Below are 20,216 nucleotides of genomic sequence, written 5' to 3'. Positions count from 1 at the left end.
GCCTAAATATATGTGTCAGGCAACTACTTTTATATAATTTCACAACAATAATTTCCTATGAAATATATATTTTTTATATGAATGAACCTCATGCTTTCAACTAGCATATTAAGCTAATAGCATAAGAGATAATGTTGGAACTGATGAAGCCATAGTCAATGAATAGGATATATATGAAAAAAGCATCATTTATGAAAGAGTTTTGACATGAATGAGAATAATGACTTGAATCTGCTTTCGACTAGGATGAATTCGAATGATTTTCAAATTTCTACATTAATTGGGTGATATCGTGCCCTGTGCGTGAGATCTATAATATATCACAGATAATGGGCAACATATAATATTCTGTACAGTTGAGAACTTACCAGGTCAATCAGTAAGTTATCAAACTAGATTGACAAAAAATGAATATTTAGATACAGTAACAGTTATCCAAAGCGTAACTCTTATCAAAACAACATTCACAAGCAGACAAAAATATCATATTTGACAGATGCTCACACATACCACAAAAGTAAGCCTACATCAATACATAGCACGGAAAATTTACTCACACACATATATATACCGTATATATATATAAACTCTTCAATATTTGACGAGAATTCTCTCTCTCTCTCTCTGTCAGAGAGAGAGAGAGAGAATTCTCGTCAAATATTGAAGAGTTTTTTTCAGAAGAGTATGGAATGATAGGGCTCTTGAGAGTGGCAAAGTGTCACTGCTCTGCCGATTGGTGGATTTAATAATCGTTGGAAAAATGTTATTTCCATTAGATCAACGGTACTCCGATTCTTGACAATGGAAAACAAAAATCTCGTTGTCAAAAAGGCATTACTTCTTCGTCATTGCATTTAAATGAGCGCCAGGATAGCCTAGCCGACTAAGGCGTTACACCCTTCAGTCTGCTGGCGCTACCTGGTGGCAGGTGTTCAAATCCCGCCGGTAGGCATGGACGTTTGATCAAACTACCCTCGCACTTTCCACTACCCACACACAAGCCAAACGCTCATGTGGGCATCATCCAAAATAGAATGACTAAAATATTGCTAAGAATGAATAAAATAACTGGTATTGGATTGTTATTATTCTATTTTATCAGTTCCTGAACATGGACATAAATAATTATTGATGATAACTTGGATTCGTTTTACATGACTCATAACAATTGAGAATTATTTATACTTGCACTACAAGTTAGTCTGGTGAGCCTTTATAGATTTGGATCACAAGATTTTAAAGAAGGATACAATAATATTATGATGAGAATCAAAATGGATTCAGGTTAAAAGGAACATAAAGTTGAAAAATTAAAAAAAAAACATTCACAGGCACATCAACATACAACACTCATTAAAACTATTACATAAAATAAAATCATCTCCAATGTTTAAAAATTAGATTTCTTAAAAAAGAGTAGTTTGTACTGCTGGGTTTCAAGTCGTTCAAAAATTGATCATAAACTATTACATTACATGAAATAAAATCATCACCAATGTTTAAAAATTAGATTTCCTGAAAAAGAGTAGTTTGTACAGCTGGGTTTCAAGCCATTCAAAACTGATAACAGCGTTTATGAAATAAGCTTCAATAAATCCAATACGCAATGCAATTTGTAAGGAGACTTCCACCTTCATCTGATTCAAGTCAAGCAGTCAATACCCGTCGTTTATTAATTATGTTTCTTTTTAAATCCATTAATCAACTATTATTCATTGAGTTATGAACTTTCGAGTTCGGAGCCAACTAACACTCTTGAAATGTCACAAGATGCAGCTTTTCAACACGTGTGAGGTGACAGCAGGTCAAGTTACCTTCATACGTGCTACAAGTAGCACGATTTGCTATTCAATATACTGAAGTCTTATCTAAACGTATAGTGACCCGAGACAGCTTATTATTCTACCGTCACCCCACACATGTTATATTTATGCATGTAGCTTTAGTTGACGATTTGAATTTCTGGGTAAGTCAGTGCCCTAGCAACTAGATTCAGGAAGGGTCACAAATTTATTTATTCTAAGTTAAATAAAAGAATCACAAAAATTATAGCAGAGAAAGATTAGTGGAATAAAAATCAAATCAAACAATTGGTTCTTCATATTCATTTAAATAATAATTTTACTTTGTTTAAAACACAACATCTGTGATGAGCCTCATTGTCAAGACAATACTGCTGCAGTCTCTGGTTCTAAATAACTCTGTAAAGCGTTTATTGTAGACTCCATGTGATTGCTTTGTATGCCGCATCTTCATGTTAGCCCAATATCGTCCAGCGCCAGTGTGTGGATAGGTGGTTTACAAACTCTAGCTACTGCTGGCCTTCATTGGGCACTGATCACATTGCATGCTGGGCCAGCTTACTGGACCGACATGTTGATGCTGCATTACGGTGCTACCTCAAGACAGATATTTTCCAACATCAATACAGGACCCCAGATGCCTCAAAAAAGTAATGCGGCTTCAAGTTGGTTACATTCTACGACATATTTTTTGTATACTTTTGTCATACTAAAGCTGTCAAATGACAATAAGGGGCATCACTTTTTTAGCAGAAAAAATAGTGAAAAAATATATAAATTAAAGTTGCTGAATGCCCTATGTTGCTCAAAACTAAGTACAATTATTATATTAATCAATTACTAATTTACTAGAATAAATTCCAGATTCCTAATTTTGAAGTTTGATTGTTTTTACCTGACAACTTCAGATGTAACCTTTTGATTCCACTATAAAGCCTTGCGCACGACACTTCGATTCGCATAACGGCGAGGACAACGGCGAAAATTTCAACAATTCACAACTGCGGGTTGAAAATTCTACCGTTGCTGCCATGCGAATCACAGTGGTGTACACAAGGCTGTGAGTGTAGTTTCGAAATATTCAATGTTTCATAACCGAAACAACTCTGACCTATCACATTGATGTTTTTTTCTAAACAGTTTGATTATTAATTTGATTCACAATTCCCAGAAGAATCTTTTGATCCAATAAAAATCTTGATCTGAAAGTTTTGGTCTAAATTACTCTCCTACCCGACAATTGACATTTCAACTTCATTTTAACCTCTCAATCAATACTTTGTGGTGGCTGCATTCGGACTTAATTGACTAGAACATAGAAGAGACACAAAAACACATAGAGAGGTGACATGCAGGTTGAAAGCGATGCTTGCCAAGCAGACGACACTTACACGTTACACGTCTAGCAAAGCGGTGGATGTGGTGTTGATGCTTTCACAGGCCTTCGCTAGCCTATCATCATCATCATCATTCTCTTACGTACATTTACCTTCAGTCGACACAGATGTGCTCAACTTTTTCCTTCCCATTCTTACGGCCGCTTCAGACATACAAAAGAAAACAGAATTCTAGTTAGAACACAGTGGAACAAGAAACCTAACAATAACATCAAGCCATAAAAAATGTGTCCAAAACATGAACAAACAGAAAATTTTGAAATCACACTCAATTATTTCTAAAATAAATAAAACAATAGTTTATGTTGTTGAAAATGGTCAACAACACAAAATATATCATAAAAAATATACGATTAAATAGAATGAATTGAAATCGGCTCAACTACTTGCTTGTTACAAAATAATTTTTCAGTTTTTGATAAAAAAATTAAAACTCTGGTACAGTACAGTTTTACTTCACTTTGAAATTTCAGCATTGGTCGAATGAGAAATATTGATGAATCTTGTAAGGAATCCTGACAGCTTAAAGTGAATATCACAATATGACTCCACTAGTGGTTGTGACAGTTTCAAGATCTAATTTTATAAAAAATACTGTTAAGAAAACACTGCTATTATTATAGCTCTATTGTTTTGCCACTCATTTTGTGATGAGCACCAAAATTGATGAAATGTTTAAAGATTTAATGAATAAATTATTTATTTGGTCTATTCAAGTAAAAATCACTGAAAAATATTAATTATCATTCAAGTGTCTTTTCTTAGCAGCCACGTGTGCATAAATTTATTGTTGTAATTAGTGGTTTTCTATAATTCGCGATCATTGAGGATCAACTAAGCTGCAATATATATTTCTTCAATTACTACTAATAGCATATGGTGTGTGGTATGTGTTTGCGAACTTCTATAAATAATAGAAAATGTGAATTTATAGAAGGTTTAGCCAAAATTGATGAATTGTTTCAAGATTTAATGAATAAATTGATCATCAATGAAGATAAAATTATTGCTCGGTGTTTTAAAGATAAGCTTAGCTACCAATTTTTAAATTACAGTATTATATTAGCCTAAAAGGCAAAATAATATCCAAACAAAGATACTCTACACTAGAACTTCTATAAATAATAGAAATTTTGAATTTATAGAAGGTTTAGCCAGGATTGATGAATTGTTTCAAGATTTAATGAATAAATTGATCATCAATGAAGAGGAATGATAAAATTATTGCTCGGTGTTTTAAAGATAAGCTTAGCTACCAATTTTGAAATTATTATACTGATTTAGCCTAAAAGGCAAAATAATATTCAAACAAAGATACTCTACATCAAAAGAGATACAAGCAATTGATTTTCTATCTCACTATTAGCACATGAAGTTAATAGCATTTTTATGGATTTAAAATGCAATGTACAAAATTAAAAGATATCTGTTGAAGAGAAATAGAATAGATCAAATATGAAATGTGAAATGGATTGAATGGAGAAGATTGAAAGAATGAGATAGGAAATCGAGTAGCACATGCTGCGGTTATTGAAGAATTGAAAAAATAAATTATAATAAACTAATAGGAGTATAGAGATACACACGCAAATAAAATTCAAGGTACAGAGTTGTGCAAAGTGCAAATAAAGCATGGTTCTTGTACATACCAAGTGCATCTCACAAAGGTTAGATTGAAAAAAACAAAGCATATGTGAGAATATACCGAAATTACATAGATGACTTCAAACAGACTCTCTTGTGGAAGTGATAAGAATATTCAATCAACTAGTTTTTAACCATAATTTAGTTTATTTTCATTTCTTATTTTTAATCACAGTAACAAAGTTAGCATACAAACTACATTACATAGAACATAGCAATAATCATGTCATATTTTTTGTGAATACGATATTATAAAATACCGAATCATTGTATACCCATTATTGTATGAGAAATTCATTATAATAACATTTTTAAACTCAGAAGAATTGAAAGAGCATATCAATACAATAAATTTACAATGAATTAATAATATGATATAGCATAGAGCATACTTTTATCAGCTACTGAGCTACACATTTTGTAATTTGTCTGTATAATATAATATTTATAGTTACAATTATTATAAGAACTTGCGTTATTCTATACTGTAGATTCAACTGGTACCCTAATAAATTTCGTTTTACTCTCAATAACGTCTGGATCGAAACTTGTTTAAAGCCATGAATTGATAAAAGAGCAATTGAAACTTATTTCTAATTAATAATCTAGCAGTATAAGTCAACGTTCATTGATGAAATATTGTTTTCAAGGAAACAAAATTTGGAATTCATAAATTTTAAAATTTACCTACTCGCGAATCAAAAAATTCTATCCATTCATAAATTTTCTACAGAAATTTGATACCCCCAACACAACAATTAACCAGAAGGGCTACACAATACTACTTATTTACAATTATTGTGGATAACCTACTGTTATCCACAGTTATAACTGGAGTGTTAATATAAATGATTTAATTTTTTTATAAATTAACGAACATTCTATATTGAACGTATTATTAGAGTATAATATTTACTCAACAAGTCGGGCATATATATTCAATTAATTAACGCATAAGCGAACTATGAGTGAACGAGGTTATTCACTTTCAAGTGATGATTTCAGAATAATTTCACATCAAATCTAAGACACATACGCATTTTGTATGAGAACAAACGCATTAAAAATAAATTGATAAACAAATTCGGTCTAGAAGAGATACATTCATCACTTCCACAAAATGAGTTTCAGTTTTTGTTAAAAAAGCAGAAAAGATGGAAGAGAAATAGTTTTAGTCGGAACCAAAATTAAAGTAATGAAGGACAGAAAACTATAGAACAGCAAAGTTTATTTCTAAAATGTCGTAAGCTGTAGGCCTATATGATGGTCTCTTCCAGAAATTTATAGGTACAGTACAAGAGTTAGTAATAGAATGATAAAAATAGTTTGATAGGAAAGATTGAAAGCACACACTTGAAAACCCGACAATACAGTTTATAAAATGTCACAGAGATAGTAAATTGAATGAAGAAGAACGTTAGTCATACAAATTATGCCACAATTCCACAAGTGTCAAAATAGCTAATCATTTGTTAAGCTTTGAGTCCATTGGTCCATTAATCACACACAAGCCACAAGCTAGATACGATAACCATTATCGACATTCATAAACTGATTATTCATTTTCGAAAACGGTTCAATATTATATCCTAAGACCACACAAACAATCAGATACCAACACTTTACAATAGATACCTTACACAACAGACAACAAAGTACATTACACAATACTGAATATTTTAACCTGTGAAACATATAACTATTTATTACATATACGTGTGTCAAGTAGCTAAATATCAATTTTTTTCTAGAAATGAAGAAAATGAACATGAACTAAACTCTAATGCAATTCCTCTAGAGCAGGAAGTTATAGGGAAATTTTCCAAATCCCAACTATTGTGTGTCATTTAGGAAAATAACAAATATTCAGCTACATGCTACAATATTATCTATTTATATTGTCGGTGGTCTGATATTGAGGAGTTGATTGTGATTTTGGAGCCCTAGGTCCAGTTTATAAGAAACTTATTGAATCTAATGAACTATTGAATAAAAAGGTTTAATGATCCATTACATTTAATAAGTGTCCCAGAAACCGGGCCTTAGAGATTAAAATCTATTAATGAAATTTAGTAACTTTGAGCAAGCACCTTTTTATTGAATAAATGAATTGGATGATTATGGCAGTAAGATCTGATATGATTAGATAAAACGGCTTGTTTGATGTTCAAACACTGTAATAAATCACAATTAATATTTTCGATGACAATTTTAGGAGACCTGAAAATAATTTCCAGAGGAACTGCATAATAATGATACAAAATCTTTTCAAGAGATTAAGAATTATTACCGAAGACTTAAAAGTGTCCTAATTAGTTATTGTGATAATTATTTACCTTTATACGTATAACACTTTTGTAAGTGAATACTTACACTAATTTATTATAATATTTGGTAACAATTTACACCGTTATGTCAATACTCAATAAATTCATAAGCATTAGCAAATAATTATTATCAATAGTACAATATTATCTTTGTAAATCACAAATATGTTTTAGCATCCGCTGAGCAGAGTCCAGCAGATATATACGATAGGCCTTCTACAAAAATTAACTCCATTATTTGGATTAGTCATAATTAGTACCATTCCGGGTTATTTAAATAATATTGTGTTACAAATGAAGATTATGTTGTCATAGCCTCGTTTAAGAGGCGCTATCTATGATATAAATCGATGATTTTATTTCTTACCATATCCAAGACCCTGGAGGAATAGTCGTAGGGCTTCGCTGACTTTGTTGGGCTGCTCTTCCAATACCATTCCACAGTCTGAGATCTGTCAAAAAATGATAAAATTGTCTCAATTCAAAGTTGTATGGATGAATTGTTATCCTGTATGAATTTTACATCAGTATTTGAACATTATATATTCGAAAGTAGCCCAGGCAACGAATTCTCAAAAAAAGGTATAGAGGGAAAAGTTTGGAACACAATTTTTGTCAGATCTTCTAAAAATAGTTAGGGGATAGATATATCAAAAGTCCTCACCCCCACCCCCTGTGCTAATGTGGTGGGGGTGGTTTGAAATGAAAGTAGCATATTTTGTTTTTTACATATATCTCGAACAATATGCGTCTTTCGGAAATTTTTTTGGATACAAAATGAAAGCTTACAAATTAGCCAACAATTTTATATGTAACCTATGTTTCCACATTTCTCATAGTTTTCTATACATGAGCTCTCAAAGGTGTCACATTTTGAAGAAAAACCCTTCTGGCACCGATTTTTCAATATTCTTGGCCTTATAACTTATTAACAATTAATTGAAAAAACCGTGCTAATCATGAGCTCATAGAGCATCATATTCTCTTCAATTTCATGTATTATTTCCTTATTTTACGCATCTCCCTACGATTGTTGCAGCAGTTATAGTGTTGAGTGTAAAAAGTTTAACAACAATAGATCAATTGACAGGGAAATTTGGAGGGAATGTTTGGAACACAATATTTGACTTGGCAGCTTTGTTTGGACTAGTTAGAAGGTAGACATATAAGAGACCTCAACCCTACCCTTGTGCTTGAGGGATGAGGGTGGTTTAAAAGTTGATTTTTCATTTCTGTCGTACACGCATTTAGGTCTATCTTGGGAACAATGCTTTTCAGCGACATGACTAACTAAACAGATATAAGGCTAGATACATTTTCTACAAGTTTTGTCCAGTGGAGTTTTATGATATTTTCTTTAGTTTTTTAGATATTCACTTTTGAAAGTGTAAAATTTTGAAAAGACAGTTTACCAAAAACACACGACAAACAAAAGAAAAACAATGGGATAGGGCACTAATTAAAATAGAAGCACCGGCCATTTAACATATATCTCCTAACTGTATAATAATTTTTAATGAATCTTCTATTATTTATCTTCTTAAAAGTTTCAAAATTCACAAAATATCCTCTATGAATATGAGTAACGCTGTCTAGTAATAATAAGAAAGTCCGTGTCAGGCAAACCTCAAAGTCATTCGATTGAAGATTAGCAATTCTTTCTGTCGATGAGACAATTGCCTAGCCGTCTCGCCAATACATTTATTCGAGACTAGCAGGTAACCCGTGCTCCGCAAAGGTCTTCTTGAAAACTTGACGTCATGAAATCTTGAAGAATTTAAAATAGGCCTATAACCATTCTCGGTAAATTAAGAATCTTCATGGGAAATTTCAAGTTGATCAATCCAGTTGTTCAGACGTGATGATGCGTCATTCGTGAATTTCCTAAGCCGTACGTGTATAAGCCAATTGTTTGCTCTAAAATAGAATAGATGGATGGTCACCTTCATCCAGGATGAGTTGGTGGGGTCGAGTCGACTGTTGAGTGTGACGGTGTCGTCGACGTGGGGACTGAGAGCGCCAGTGATGTTGATGACAGGCATTGCCAGGGTAGTGTTGCTGTCCTTCTTGACGCCGGCTGATGCGTCAGGCTGCCGCGTCATATTGAGGTCAGTGCGTCGGATGTAGCTGTCTATGAACATGGCCAGGTTGCCCGGCTGGATACAGCGCTCGAAATAGTTGCGGTACACCTGCACCAGGTCGTAGTTGCGGTCCTCTGTGCCCTAAACATCGTCATTAATTTCTTTTCATTTATTTATTCCTCATAAATTACAAATTATACCAATAATCTATACACTGCAATAATCAATTAATGTTATATTCTTTTATTCTATAGAACTCCAGAATCGCTCCACCATATCCCAGCCATGTGAATCAACCCAATATTTTTTCAAGTACAAACCAAAATTCTTTTGGGCAAATACATATCTTACATTACTGGGAATATTATTAAAAAAATATGGTGCTAAGTAGAGGAAGCTACGCTGAGCGGCCGTAGTTTGTTGATGAACAGGGCACAGTAACCAGACGTGACTCCTCCCGTCTTGTCAATACACAGTCTGTTCTATTTATGAATTGGAAAAGTAAAAACTTCTTATAATATGCTTCAAATATAAATGTCGTATTGGTAAAAATGAGAATTCTAGAAAAACCTATATAGTTGGGTGCATTCCATTCTTTCTCAGTATGATTTTCAATAGTGAGTTCTGTATTGTTTTTACTGGTCTTAGAACATTATTTTAATATTTCAAAAGAATCGAAAAATGAAATTAGTCATATTTTTAGTTTACTGTAACTTTCTAATAGTAATTGTATAAATAGAATTGTTTATTGAGATGGAGAAAAAGGATTTGTTGATGAGAATCTATGGCCTGGTTTCTAGGACACTTATCAAATTTGAATTTATAGATTAAATTTTATATTAGATTTAAGCAGTTGGTAACTGATTAAATCAGAAGAATTTCCTGAGTAAATTCTAATAAAGAGTAAATTCAATAAAAGAAAGACACTTATAAGATCTGAATTAAATATACATATTCAATATTTCAGTACATTTTATAAGTGTTTACATTTTAGAAACCGGGCTTATAGATGATATTTTGCAAGCGGTAACAAGGATTCCTCATTGTAATGCCAATAGGGTGAGTAATTTTTCAAAATTGATTGTGAAATGCAAGTCGTTTCTGTAATATAAAAATAGTTTTACAGTATTTTCATTTTAAAGGTTTCTTTAGTGTCTCAATGTTGTACACTTACACTTGCATTAGATTGTACTTGCAATATTCTGCAAAATCTGTAGCTACAATTTTCCAGGGAGTGATATGCTTCAAAATTTGTATATAAAAATTATGTGTGTAATTTTCAAATTTCGCAGTGTAATTCACGTTGCAGCCTAATCTTCAAAATAGAATAAATTATATTTGTTTCAACATAAATGTGGTACATTTGCTTTTTGTGTAGTTGAGAAGTTGATATTGTGGTAATTATTCATATTGAATGAAAAAGACTAAGAAATTGTCAAAAAACCACTGATTTATTGATAATTAGAAAGACCGGTTTCGGTTATTACACCATTGTCAATCTCTAATTGACAATCTCTAATTGATCTCCGGTCTTTCTAATTATCAATAAATCAGTGGTTTTTTGACAATTTCTTAGTCTTTTTCATTCAATGTGGTACATTTGCACTAAATCTTAGTTGCAGTCATCTGTACCCTAATCAACCATACATTATTTTATTAGTTATGAGAGTAGCCTATCTCAACAAGTGAAAACATTCTATAATATTTGATTTTCTATATCAAGACTTCGTTATTCCTATGTAGATTCAGTCTTCTATGTCCAGGAAATCGCACATCATTATTACGGTAGTTATGGAAGATGGCAAATGAAGAAAAAATGTAATTTTTCAAAGAGTGAACGTTTACCATATTTTTATTAATTCACAAATAATCACACAAGTTGGAGATAAACCACTTGCTTTCTGAGGAAAACTATTTCTTCTGTAGATTTTCCCAAATTAGGATTGAGTATACATTATCATTTTACCGAAGATTCACAGCAGATTGATATTATGTAGGTTACATTTAACGAACATTTCAATTAAAAAACAGCGAGATATTCAACACAGCTGCCATGAAATATTTGCTTATAATTCGCAGCCTCGAGGATAATATCGTTAAATATCCCATTCCAATTTGCTTAAGCAAGTGAATACTGTGGTATGGTGCGAAAAGCAAGCTGTGTTCTTCAATATACAATACAAACATCAAAAGCTCCTTTACATGTGTTATAGGGTGAGACACTCTTATAACTGGTATTTGATTCACACTCGCTAACAATAGAAGAGAATAACAAAACCAAATTATGAAAGATATTAACCCTCCTGTAATTTTACTTTATTGATAAATAACAGGAATAATATCGATGGAAATATAGTTTGAAACGAGATAAATGATTTGTTTCAGATTGAAAAAATTAAATAAATGAAAAACTTTCTTTTTCATTTTCTTCAAACAGCTTCTATTTCTACTATGTAATAAAATATTCGTGAAAGTTTAGGAATCGTCAGTTTTACTTGAGAATTATGAATTTAGTGTTTGAGTAAGCCTAGCATTTGAAGTAAATAATTTTTAATGTAGAGTATGATATATCCATAGAATAAAAATGACTTCAAGACATGAAGTTCTATTATTATTGACTGGCTATCTCAAGATCGTGAATACCCCTATTGACAGCCAGATTTCTTAAATTTACAGCTTCTGAGATGGAATATTTGTGAAAAAGAAAGCTGAATTTGTATTTTTAAATCGAAGTGAGATGTTTCGTATTCCTTAAAACAAACCTCGCATCTCCAAATAACCACCACCGAATTTAAACCATCACCAAAATCAATTCCTTTTGCACAGTTACAATCACCAATAACATTTCAAGTGAAAAAATTATTCAAGGGGAATAAACAAGAATAAATTATAATTTATAGGAAAAATTGAAGAACAGTTGATTTTCAAAATAATGTTGAAGTGGTGATTAATAATTTACAATGGAGTCTATTCAACTAATTTGAAATCTATAAGATAGGGAGATTTTCAAGTTTGAAAATATAAAATGGAAGAATAATTAATAAATTTGTAAAAACTTGGAAATTTTACAACACAAACTAATGCAGCAATTGATTGTAACTCTCAAAATGAATTTCGCCTTGCTTTGAAAATGCTGACCTTATAGAATAATCGATAATGTGGCTGAAGTCTGTATTTGAATCCAGGAAAGGCGCGTGATTTATATGCTTTCTAAAATAGAACGAAACAAGTTCCTGTGAAAATCTATACATAAACACAAAAATCCAATAAAAAGGGTATGGTACGAACTTGATGGCCCATCAAGTTCCATTAATGATAAGAATAGTAAAATATACATTCAATAGAGAAATACTACTAAATTTATTTACAGCGTGCTTATTTCAATGTAATCTTAAAAAATATAATAATATTGAGGACTTTCTAATAGATTCTAGAGTGAATTAGGTGATTGTATTGACGCAAACCCTATCCTAATAGAGACCGATTTAGAGCAGTGGAAATACAGAAATAGTTGGCACATTTTGTGCAAAGCATCCTTAACTAATAATGCACTATCTTATCTGTAGATGGTAGCAGGATAGCTTGTTACAGTATAGCGATTTCGTCGAAAAAACTTAGTTCGAAATAAAATATTGATTGATTTCATTTTTAACACAGAAAATTATAGTCTTAATAATTTCGTTGGTATTAAGTGACCGTTTACTTGGAAAATATGAAGCTTTAGGAAAAGAATTTTCATGAACGGACGACACAATACTACAATCACACCTTATAATAAACGGTTAGTTCCCAGCCATCATGATTGTTAGACATTGCAATGATTTAACAAATTCTAGCCCTTAGCGTGATCAAATGAACATGTTTTGTTCTTATTGGATAGATAAGCAGAGCAATAAGCACATTTCTATGTTCGTAAAGCCCGAAGAGAGCATTAAGTTGAAAAAAGTTTACCTAATTTATAATAATCGAATCACACATGAACGCAATCACATCATTGATTAAATTCTTTGGAAAGATAATTTTAAATGCTCGAATACTAAATAACTTTGTAACGTTTTGTATAGTTGAATACTTATTTTATGTTAACAGCGGGAAACATATTGGACTGATCTTATCTTATTAGTTACTTACATAAGAAAATTGATGATCGTAATCATGGAATTTGCAATCAAAATATCGTAAAAATATTATGATAACTCTAATGTGTAACATATTACTGTCATTATGTCATAACTTAATTCCTAAAATAGATTACAATTTTGTAGATTCCTTAAAAGATAGAAAGTAAAGAGGAATATAGTTTTGAATAATTTATTAACTACACTAAAAAGCACACATTTAATATTTGATTGAAACTCACCCTGCCAAAATGATGCCACATTAGGTAGTCGAGTACACCCTGAGTCATTCCCTTTGATTTAAGGTACCTGGCGTTGATCTTCTGGTAGCCCCATTCTATCCACCCAGCTTGCGTCGATACTACGTTTATCAGACATAACGCTTCAACCTGACAAAAAATACAATTATAATAATATCTGTAATAAGAAATGATTTATCCAAAACACAAGTATTTTATTGGAGGGTAGAATCTCTGAGAGAGTTGGCCGCTCTGTTTCGACATCTTCGGAGAGAAACCCTTTAAGAACATAGTTACCATCTATAGCAACCCGAAGATGTGCGCCTCCACGTTGGTGCGGCTGGATAACACTTCTCCCATGAAGGGTACGGAGTAAGTCAACCGAAACGAAACAATCAAGGGTAGACAGCGCTCGTAAGCCGTGGTGAAGGCAAGTTGTCTAGGAAAAGGTAACTCTAAACAAATCCCTGGTCCTCCAGGTTGGGGGTTGGGCGAAGTGTTAACTGCTCTTCACCGTAAAAACTCATTGTTACGAAACCTACACAGCAGCCTCGGACGGATCGGATTTCAGGAAAAACAAAACGGCAAGCAAAAAAACGTAATGATTTGGTATTTGGAACATGGAATGTGAGGACAATGTTGAGAGCAGGAAAAATGAATGAAATTGCTGAAGAAATATTGAAATATAAGTTTGATTTGGTTGCATTGCAAGAGGTGAGATGGAAAGGCCAAGGAAGAATTGATAAAAGCAACTACTCTCTCCTGTATAGTGGTCCAGAGCAACGAACTGGGATGTTCGGAACAGGGTTCATTGTGGCTAAGAAATTGAGAGGAGCCCTAATGGAGTTCGAAGCATTAAATGAGAGAATGTGTCGAGTACGCCTTAAGGGAAAATTCAGAAATGTTTCTGTTCTTTCAGTCCATGCTCCCACGAACGAGAAAAATATTGCTGAAAAAGAAGTATTCTATGAACAATTGGAAGAAGTATGTGCTGAAATATCTAAATATGATCAATTAATCGTTATGGGAGATTTCAATGCCCAGATTGGAAAGGAAAGTTACTTACAACAAGTGGCAGGGAAGTATACTCTTCATGATAAAACAAATGAGAATGGGTTTCTTCTTGGTCAGTTTACCATCAGAAATGACATGCAAATTAGGAGCACTCAATTCCCACATAAGAGTATTCATCTTGGAACTTGGAAATCACCAGATGCAACAACAATCAATCAGATTGATCACGTGATAGTTGACTCCCGTAATGCATCATCAATCATTGATGTAAGAAGCTGTAGGGGACCTAATTGTGACTCTGACCATTTCATTGTGAAGGTTCACAATTTGAACAAGTAGTACTACAACTAGTAGTGAGACAGAGGCTGTCAATGCTGGCGGGTAAACAAAAGGTTGTGCCTATAAGATGGGATGTTGAAAAGCTGAAGAGTGAAAGAGTCCGTAGTGAATACCTCAGACTAATACAGGCAAAAACTTTGAGCTCTTCAGAAGCAGATGGTGTTGAAGAAGTATGGACAAAGCTAGCCAATGGCCTGAAGGAAGCAGCAAATGAAGCAATTGGTCAGAAAAGATGGAAAAGGAATGAGGGATGGTACGATAATGAGTGCAGGGAAGCAATTAGAGAGAAGAATGAAGCCAGATCTCGAATGATACAACGAGAAACAAGAAGAAATTATGAAGATTACAAGGAAAAACGAAGAATTGCCAATAGAACATGCAGGACAAAGAAAAGAGAAGCTTTGAACAAACAGTTAGAAGAAATTGAAAGCTTATATAAACAGATTGAGGCGAAAAAGTTCTATAGAGCGATGGAAAGAATAAATAAAGAATATAGACCAAGAATTATTTCATGCAAGGACAAAAGAGGGAGAGTTTTGAATGGAGAGGATAATATCATGGAGAGATGGGCAGAGCATTTCAGAGAACTGTTAACAGTAACAGATATCAATGAGGAGAATGTACATGAAGGAACAGGGGAGCCACTTAGTATTGAAGCGGAGTTTGTTGCAGGGCCAACATTAGAGGAAACAGAAATGGCTGTAAAGCACCTAAAGAATGGAAAGGCAGGTGGCCAAGATAATATATCGGCAGAAATGATAAAGTATGATGGTGATGACACAGTCAAGAGAATACATGAGCTGATAAGTATGATATGGAGAGATGAAACTATGCCTCAAGATTGGAACATAGGTATAATATGTCAAATTTATAAAAAAGGCGATAAACTGGACTGTAATAATTATCGTGGAATAACTCTTCTCAGTGTAGCTTATAAAGTCTTATCAAGTATTCTTAACAATAGAATTAAGGCCTACACAGAACAAGTGCTTGGAGAATATCAATGCGGATTCCGGCCAGAAAGGGCAACAGCAGATCAAATCTCTACAATCCGGCAAATCGCAGAAAAGTTTTATGAGCATGACCTGGATTTACATATTTTATTTATTGACTTCAAGAAAGCCTTCGATAGCATAGTGAGAAGTGAGCTATGGAAAACATTGGAGCAATACGCCTTACCAAAAAAGCTCATTAATCTAGCAAAAATGACAATGAGTAGGACTGCAGCAATGGTCAAAATTGGTAATAGAAGGAGCAGCACTTTTGAATTTAACACAGGTGTCAAACAAGGCGATGGACTATCTGCAATCCTATTCAATATTGCATTACATAGAGCTATTGAAGGATTAGACAGGGGAAATATTTTCCACCGAATGTATCAGGTATGTGCATTTGCGGACGATGTAGCAATAATTTCAAGAAGGAAAGATGTCCAACAGGAAACGTATTTGTTGCTAGAAAGAGAGGCGAATAAGATTGGCTTGATAGTGAATGAAAGAAAAACGAGGTATATGAAAATATCAAGTAGTCAAGCAAGAAGAGTTCCTCAAAATTTCCGAATTGGAAATAAAATCTTTCAAGGTGTAAGGAACTTCAGCTACTTGGGGGTTGAACTAAATAACGAGAACAAGATGGGTTACAGCATAAAGCAAAGAGTATTGGCTGGAAATAGAGCATACTTCAGTAACATGAAACTTTTGAAGAACAGGCTCATATGTAGAAACACGAAACTTAAAATATATGAGAGCCTAATTCGACCTGTTGTAACGTACGGCTGTGAATCTTGGACGTTAACAAAAGAAGACAAAAACCATTTAGGCGTTTTTGAAAGGAAAATCCTAAGAAAGATTTATGGTCCAGTTAAAGAAGGAGAGGAGTGGAGGAGAAGAACTAATTCAGAGCTCGAGGCATTGATGAAAGGCCGAAATATTGTAAAATTTATAAAGGCACAGCGGCTTAGATGGTTTGGACATATCTGTAGAATGAACGAAAACAGAATGCCTAAAATAATATTCAAGGAGAGGCTACATTCAAGAAGAAAGATAGGAAGGCCGAGAATAAGATGGGAAGATGAAGTGAGAGACGATCTCCAAAAAATGGGATATAGAGGATGGAGACAATTAACAGAGGACCGAGAAGCGTGGAGAGCTGTAGTGGAGGCGGCCAAAGCTCATATTGGGCTGTAGTGCTAAAGAAGAGAGAAGAGAATCTCTGAGAAGAATAATAGCTGTTAAAATTGAATATAATAATTTGATAATATTTTTGAAAAAAAAATTTGCTCAGCTTGATAAACGATTATAAGACTGTAGAGTCTCTATTTCTTAATCCTAAAACCAAATAATTTCACTCCACGACTTTCCACACTGATATTGAAAGAAAGAATCAAGTTGGAGAAGTGAATAGTAACTTTGAAATGTACTGTTTTTTTAATGTGAATTTCCGAAGTATACTGGAGCTAATACCTTAAAAGAGCTGAGAACTAGTTCTATACATCTGAGAACATTGAATATTTGAGAGAAAATCAAAACAGTTCAACAACTGCACAGTGTGGTGAAAACACATTCTTAAACATATCTCATTGTTAGTTACCAGTTACTACGTACCAGTGTAGTGAAAAATAGACAATAGACTTATTAGAATGAATCCATGAAATGTTTGAATGGTATGTATTCGGGCCATAAGATCAAATAGTTATATTCATTAACTGTAGAGATTTATAAACAGGCTGCAGTTTATTTTGTATCATGTCAACTAAGAGAGTGTTGTGTTTGCATTGATATATTCTGTTCCTCTTCCAACATACAACTACAAAGTGTATTATTTGTTACAATAGCTTTCTTGAATTATCAAATATTTCACGATTATTTCTACTTGAAGCAAAACAATTAAATCACAAATGTTGACAGAATAAGATGTTGATGCTGTCAATAGCATTATATTGTTCAAAATCAATTTAAATTACAGAACCTGGTTTCTTTGCCTGCCACATCTTCAGCTGAACTTTAGATGAACAAGGCAGGTGTTGCCATGAAACCTGGTTTGGTAGTTTACATTGATTTTGAACAAATATAGTGGTATTGACAGCATCAACATCTTATTCTTTCAATCATGGAGGAATACCACAACATCTTTTACCATACAATCGAATTATTAAAATAACAAACAAATCAAAATTTTGTAATATTGAGTATTTCAATACATATTGTTTGATTAATATAACGTTGTATGTTGATGTAGTCTTTGACAACTATACAATTGCAAAAATGATTTAATGAAATAAATTCATAAATCACTAGAACAGGATGGTTTGAGTTGAGCACCTTGTCAGGATGTGCTAGAGCGAATCTCGCTAAGATGTTTCCGCCGGCGCCAACTCCCAGGCCAATCACAGATTTTAGGCTGAAGTAGCTGAGAACGAAGTTTATCTGAGACGCCAACTCGTCCATGGTGGGGTATTCGTAGCTATAAAACAACAAACAAAATGCATTGAATAAATACAAAATATATCTATTTATAGATTATGACAACCTATTGCATTACGGTAATACAAAAAGTATTAGACTACAGAAATGCTTATTGTTTGAGCGTTATTACGATATCTGCGAAGTTCACCAATAATTCATATAGAATCAGAATAATAAAATTTTTACATTAATATGAGAATACTGAAAAAGCACGATTAAATCTAAAATGTAGTCAGGTGAATCGTAATATAATTAGTTCGTCGAGTGCTATTTATAATATAATTATGTAATATTATATTATGTTCGGTTCTAGTTCCTAATTTTGAAAAATTGATTTCTAGTGAACTAGATTGAATTCTAATTTTTGTTGGGGAATTTGATGTTTCAAAATTCAACCTATTAAAAAGTTTAACCTTATTGAAAGTCAAGATATGTGACATATTACTCTGATTGATAGGAATGAGTCACATTTTCTACATTCAATCCAAGACACTTTTTAGCGTTGTTTCAAAAGCTGGAGTACGTCTTTCTACGTTTTAATGAATAGTTTCCCAAAGAGACAAGTAAAACTCATCAAATCATGCCAATAATATACTTGCGGTAAGGCGATACACTTGCGTACGTGAAAACACGTAAAAACAAACCTCTTATAAGGTACAGAACCAGTTCTAACTAGCTGTAACCAGATAAGATATACTGCCAGTCAGCTGCAAGGAATGAGTATTTGCTTACAATATTATAACGAGTTGTCAGTAGATACAACGATTTGAGCTGCATTTGTCAGTATCTGACAGCTGGAATCCGCATTGTTCTTATCATTCAACAGGTGAAGATCGTAATATTCTTATCATTGACGAGTTTCAACATGCAAGAAGAAAGTTAATAATAAACATAAGCTTCGTCTTAACTAGTTACATTTACAAAATCAAGAAGTATTTTTAGGAATAGTTATTATAGTGTGAAATACTGCTATACTATATACTGTAAAACTGTAACTGTTAAAGATGAATAATTCCAGTATGCACTTCTCCCTTGTGAGACTGATATCATGTTGAACATAATTGTGCTAAGTGCACAGCACTTACCAATTTACCTCGCTCACCAACCCTTTTAACAAGGAAATTTGATAGAAAAATACTCTTCCCCAATTGACTTCTTTCCATCCATTAGGCTGATTAAGTCTTTATTATTCGTAATTTCATCCATTACCGACATTACCAAATATTTTTCTCACTAATAATTCACCAAAATTGAAAGCAAATACTATTTCAATAATTATCAGTTTTGTGATTTTAATTCCGATCGTTTCATTTGTATTGTTGAATTGAAATATCATATTGTTTTATGGAATTGAATTTTCAATTAATTTGATTGGAACCAAAGTTAAACATGAATTTTAACCACTTAAAAAGACAAAACTCGATATTGGTGGTCTTAATTCAATTATCATTCAGTTTTGTTTTTCAAATATATTGTGAATGGAGTTGAAAACAATTAGGTCTTCAATATAGTGGAACAAACTAGAATCTAAAACTAAAATTAGAGATGGTGGAAACAGGTCAAGACTGATATGAGGAGGTTTGGAGCAACAGAAGGAGCAAGGAGATGCTCTGATCGATCCTGGATGCTTTTTGCTGGTGCAGCCAAGTATTAGCTTGGGTATAGATGGCTCTGGGAGTAAGAGCAAGTAAGTAATATTAGAATTGGAAATTCAAGAAGAATAATAGAGTAGAAACTTCAATTTCAACAAAAAATAATACTGTATAACTTAATTTTTTAGAATTTCTGAAG

General features: G+C 32.9%; 1 protein-coding gene across 1 annotated transcript in view; it reads right to left on the bottom strand.

The window, feature by feature from the left end:
• Positions 1-20,216, bottom strand: part of LOC111045004 (protein NDRG3) — a 75,781-nt gene that overhangs the window by 2,490 nt on the left and 53,075 nt on the right. The window contains 5 exon segments of the mRNA XM_039430869.1: positions 3,292-3,342; positions 7,538-7,622; positions 9,114-9,392; positions 13,612-13,758; positions 18,282-18,423. Of these exon segments, the coding sequence (XP_039286803.1) occupies positions 3,292-3,342; positions 7,538-7,622; positions 9,114-9,392; positions 13,612-13,758; positions 18,282-18,423 (704 nt within the window).

The sequence above is a fragment of the Nilaparvata lugens genome, chromosome 6 (genome assembly GCF_014356525.2).
Source record: "Nilaparvata lugens isolate BPH chromosome 6, ASM1435652v1, whole genome shotgun sequence".
NCBI lineage: Eukaryota > Metazoa > Arthropoda > Insecta > Hemiptera > Delphacidae > Nilaparvata > Nilaparvata lugens.
This window is presented reverse-complemented; position numbering and strand designations above follow the sequence as displayed.